This window comes from Mizuhopecten yessoensis, unplaced genomic scaffold (genome assembly GCF_002113885.1).
Source record: "Mizuhopecten yessoensis strain PY_sf001 unplaced genomic scaffold, ASM211388v2 scaffold715661, whole genome shotgun sequence".
Classification (NCBI taxonomy): Eukaryota; Metazoa; Mollusca; class Bivalvia; order Pectinida; family Pectinidae; genus Mizuhopecten; species Mizuhopecten yessoensis.
In genome coordinates, this window is record NW_018479728.1 from 25,811 (window position 1) to 30,307 (window position 4,497).

Below are 4,497 nucleotides of genomic sequence, written 5' to 3' on the forward strand. Positions count from 1 at the left end.
TAATTTTCCCTTTGGGGCCCCGCCCTGGCCCCAGGGGTTGGGGTAGGAATCCCAATTTTACAATTTTGAAGCCTCATCTACCAAGGATGATTCTGACCAAGTTTGAAAAAAATCCATCCACTGGTTCTTGAGAAGAAGTTGAAAATGTAAAAGTTTACGCACGAAGCACGACGCACGACGGACGACGACGGACGACAACGGACGACAACGGACGAAAAGCGATTGGAATAGGTCACTTGAGCAAAGCTCAGGTGACCTAAAAAGTATTGTTTACATAACCTAAATTAACTAGAGTAAACTTTACACTCTCCTAATAGGAGAGCGAATTTCCTAGGAGTAATGCAGTTTACAATTTAGTCAATGCACCTAAGGACTTTCCATCTATGACGAGTATATTATGCACCACCCTTCTGGCCCTTTGGGTGAGACAGGATATTATTTTTACCATTTAATTGCTAATTCATAATAATTATGCCAACCAAGTCTGAATAATTTCTTGCTTAGAAGAGATAAAATATACCCCGAAGTGTTATTTATTAAGATAAACTATAACATTGCACCCTCTACCAAAGGGAGAGAAGATAACCCAGGGATAATGAATTTTTCAATTCAGTTAAAGCACTTGATCCTTTCGATCCATTAAGGGCATGTCATTGTAGTACTTCTTAAGCTTGATGATATGTTTTGGTTTTTTATAATTTTTAACTATTTTTTCCATTTGGGCCCAACCCCTCCAGTCCCTAGGGCAAGGACGGACCCTTTTTTCTCATTGATGATAAAAAAATACACAACAAGACGCCCAGAGGTCCTTTATCGCTCGACTTGATAATAAAGCAACCATAGACAATTATTCTTATTACATATAACACTGCAACTATTTCCAAATATTGGTTTTATCTCTCAGCATCACCCGCCTCTCCTTAGATCCCTTCTTTCTGCCCCCTGGAATTGGGATGGATTTTCCTCAATACCCCCTATTGGGCCCGCCCATCTGCCTCCGTAAAGTAATCATCTATTTATACAATTGAAGTCCCCTTTGCCCAAGGATGCTCTACACAGAATTTGGTTAAAATCCCTCCACATAAACTAAGGGAAAAGGATTTTAAATATATTACTATATACCCGCGACTGGACCATTCCCCTTGAATCCCAGGGAGTCCACACTAAGTTAAGACAAATTGAGTCCCCCTTGCAAAATGATGTTCTGGAAACAATTTGGCTAAAATAACTTTAATCATACTGAAGAAGAATGATTATGAAGATTTGAACCTCTAATTCCCCTTTTGGGTACAATCTGTCATCAAGAGGGACAACATCCTCCGTTTATACAAATTCTGTCCCTTTTGCCCAAGGACGTTTCATGCCAACTTTGGATAAAACCTTCCAATCTTATAGAAGAAGAACAATTTTGAAGATTTTAACTTCAAATTCCCCTATCGGTCCCCGACCATCAGCACCCAGAGGGGCAACACCCTCAATTTATACAACATTTAGTCCCAAATTTGGATAAAGTCCCTCCAATAGTACAGGAGAAGAAGGATTTAAAAGGTTTAAACCTCAAATACCTCTATTGGGTCCACCCCACAGCACCTAGAGGGTCCAAGGACGTCCCAGGCAAAACCTGTATGTAATCCCTTTAATGGTACAGAAGAAGAAGAATTTTAAAGATATTAACCTCACATTCCCCTATTGGACCCCGCCCCTAATCACCTAGAGGGACCACACCCTACGTATACAGAAACATGAGTACCGTTTGCCCAAGATTGCTGCAGGCCATCTTTAGATAAAATAGGTTTAAACCTTAAATTTCACTATTGGGTCCTACTCTTCAGCACGTAGAGGGGCAACCCCACAGTTAATACAAAACTTTGGTCAAAATCAATATAGCTGTTCGGGACAAGAAGCGTTTCATAGAAAAAGTTGACGGACGACGGACAACTACGATTACGCTTAGAATACAGTTCAATCCTTAAATAGCGAGATTCTTAAAACAGGGATCCGATTGACAATGATTGCCAGCATATAAAACTTTAACATTTCCTTGAAAAATAAAAAATAAATCCCCTTAAATCGACGTCATATTAACTTATAATCATTTGCCTCCTCTGATTGACATTCTTTAAATGCTTAAGTATGTTTCATTTAATTAGAGTTGTCTGAACAGATTATGATAAAAAAAGAAGACAATGTCCATTCACTTTAAAACAACGTTATATAAGCTTAAAAGTATCGACATCTGTTAAATGCTTAAATGTGTTTCATTTAATCAAAGATTGTGATCAAAAAAGTAAATGAAGACAATGTTGTTGAATGGGTTGTTACAAATATGTGTGTAAATGTAATTTTCTAAATACATATGTCAATCATTAATGTTAAAGATAAGCACAATATTAGAAGTCATGCATTTCTGGATTCAATAGTTGTAAACATTATTAACTCGAAATTACGTCTATGATTTGGATTTAACGGATGGTCTCTTTCTAAAAATGGAATTTAAATGTTATACTTTGATTTCATTTCAGCCAAACAAAACAAATCATTTTGTTTCAATAGACATATTTTTAATGTTTCCCTGTTCTTAACTTTAATTTCGGTTTCATATGGCCAAATATCTGTTGTTTAGTCGGCACCTCTAGGTCTGAAACACAATCATTTATTCTAATTAATGCCATCAAACAAATCCACAAACCAGTCGGATTCTTCGTTGGTATCATTACTCTCGGGGAATTCTTCATAACAAGAGGTTCGTCCGACTCATCCTAATTTATGTTGTTTAGTCGGCACCTGGATAAAATCCCTCAAATGGTTCAGAAGAAGGAGAATTTTAAAGGTTTAAACCGTAACTTTCCCTATTGGATCCCACCCTTCAGCACGTAGAGGGGCAACCCCCACAGTTAATACAAAACTGAGTCCCCTTTGGTCAACATCAATATAGCTGTTCGGGACTGGAAGCGTTTTAAAGAAAAAGTTGACGGACGACGGACAACTACAATTACCCTTAGAATACAGTTCAATCCTTAAATATCGAGATTCTGATACAATCATTTACTCTAAATTACTGCCATCAGACAAATCCACAAACCTGTCGGATTCTCTGTTGGTATCATCACTCTCGGTGAATGCTTCAGTACAAGAGGTTGGTCTGACTCATCCTTCAGTACAATCTGCCGATTTTCTAGTCTGGTCTTCAGAATCTCCGCCAGGTACAATGCAGACAATTGGTGTGGCGTCTTCGCCTCGCTGATTGTAAACTTTAGGTAAATACATCCTGAAGTGTAAATATGAATTAATAAAACACTAAACTAACTTCAGAACAAATGAAATTCATATTAATATATTTAATCAAATATAAAAGCAAAAACACAAGACAGGATAAATGGTCAGTTTCATATCACAATTGTCAACACAGAGATTAACAGTCACCATTAAACCACACTACATCGCTGATATTAACTCATATCCTGTCAACCGGCTGATAGTATATTTTTGATTCCATGCAAACGTCCTCAGGACACTTTTGTGTCATCGGGACGCAAGGTTCTCCCTACAACTCAATATCAAATGCAGACGGTCACAGTCAGATGGGCAAATTTCTCGATAATGACAGGCCACACAAATTTTGTATTCAAACTTTATTTGTCAGAACAAAATATCTGACAGAAACAATCCATAACTTTATTGAGAAATTTCACAAATAAATCTCAAACTTCCAAACTGTTTCTAATAAGGTATCTCCCATATTCAAAGAGAAAGAGAAACACTTTAGCGCATTCGATCCTTTACTCTGGCAATGTGATAAAAAAAGCTCTGGAATTTAACCAACAAGTAACGGCTTAGCTTATTTGAGCTGCTACAAATTATCATTTCATGTTTTACTAATGGTACCTGATATTGCGTCATAAGATGCTTATCAAATGAAGCCATATTGCACATAAACGTTTAAATTAAGTACAAAAAACGATCGAAGCACGACACCAATTTTGAAAATGTTTGAAAAGATGATTTGTGTAATAAAGACAATACAATAGTATGTAACGTGTGTCAATTTGGATTGTTTTATGTATTATGACGTTCATACCTGAACCTCCAGTCCCTTTTATTCTGCCGTTGACTTCTGGGCACTGCTTTTGCATTTGACAGGTACACATTACTGGTAAGTTTGGGTTAATGTAACGTCCCTGAAACTTGCATTCTAGTTTGGCAGGCGTTTCGTTTGGCATCCCTTGAAGAAATAAGTATTTATTACAGTGTAAATTTAATGTAATTTTGACAACATTTAGACAAGATTAACAAAGCATTAAAACATGTATTTGTCAAGGACGCTTAACAAGGAACTTCATTACATCACATGGATGTATAAGTTTAATAATAACTGCATCAACAACTGGTGATATTTCATTTAATATCAATTACAGTTGTGTGACTGCACAACGCACCTCAAATAGCGTGCGCACACTGTCCGCACATAGTTCGTACTAATGTGCGATTTAATTGTCG

General features: G+C 37.0%; 1 protein-coding gene across 1 annotated transcript in view; it reads right to left on the minus strand.

Annotated features, from left to right (window-relative positions):
- The window catches only part of LOC110441179, a 17,043-nt gene extending 12,621 nt beyond the window's left edge, over positions 1-4,422 (minus strand). Inside the window, exons 1-2 of the mRNA XM_021484276.1 lie at positions 4,079-4,422; positions 3,083-3,268 (exon numbers count right to left, since the gene is read on the minus strand). Coding sequence (XP_021339951.1) covers positions 3,083-3,268; positions 4,079-4,220 — 328 coding nt within the window. The 5' untranslated portion in view covers positions 4,221-4,422. The remainder of the gene's footprint in view (positions 1-3,082; positions 3,269-4,078) is intronic.
- Positions 4,423-4,497: the final 75 nt, after the last annotated feature.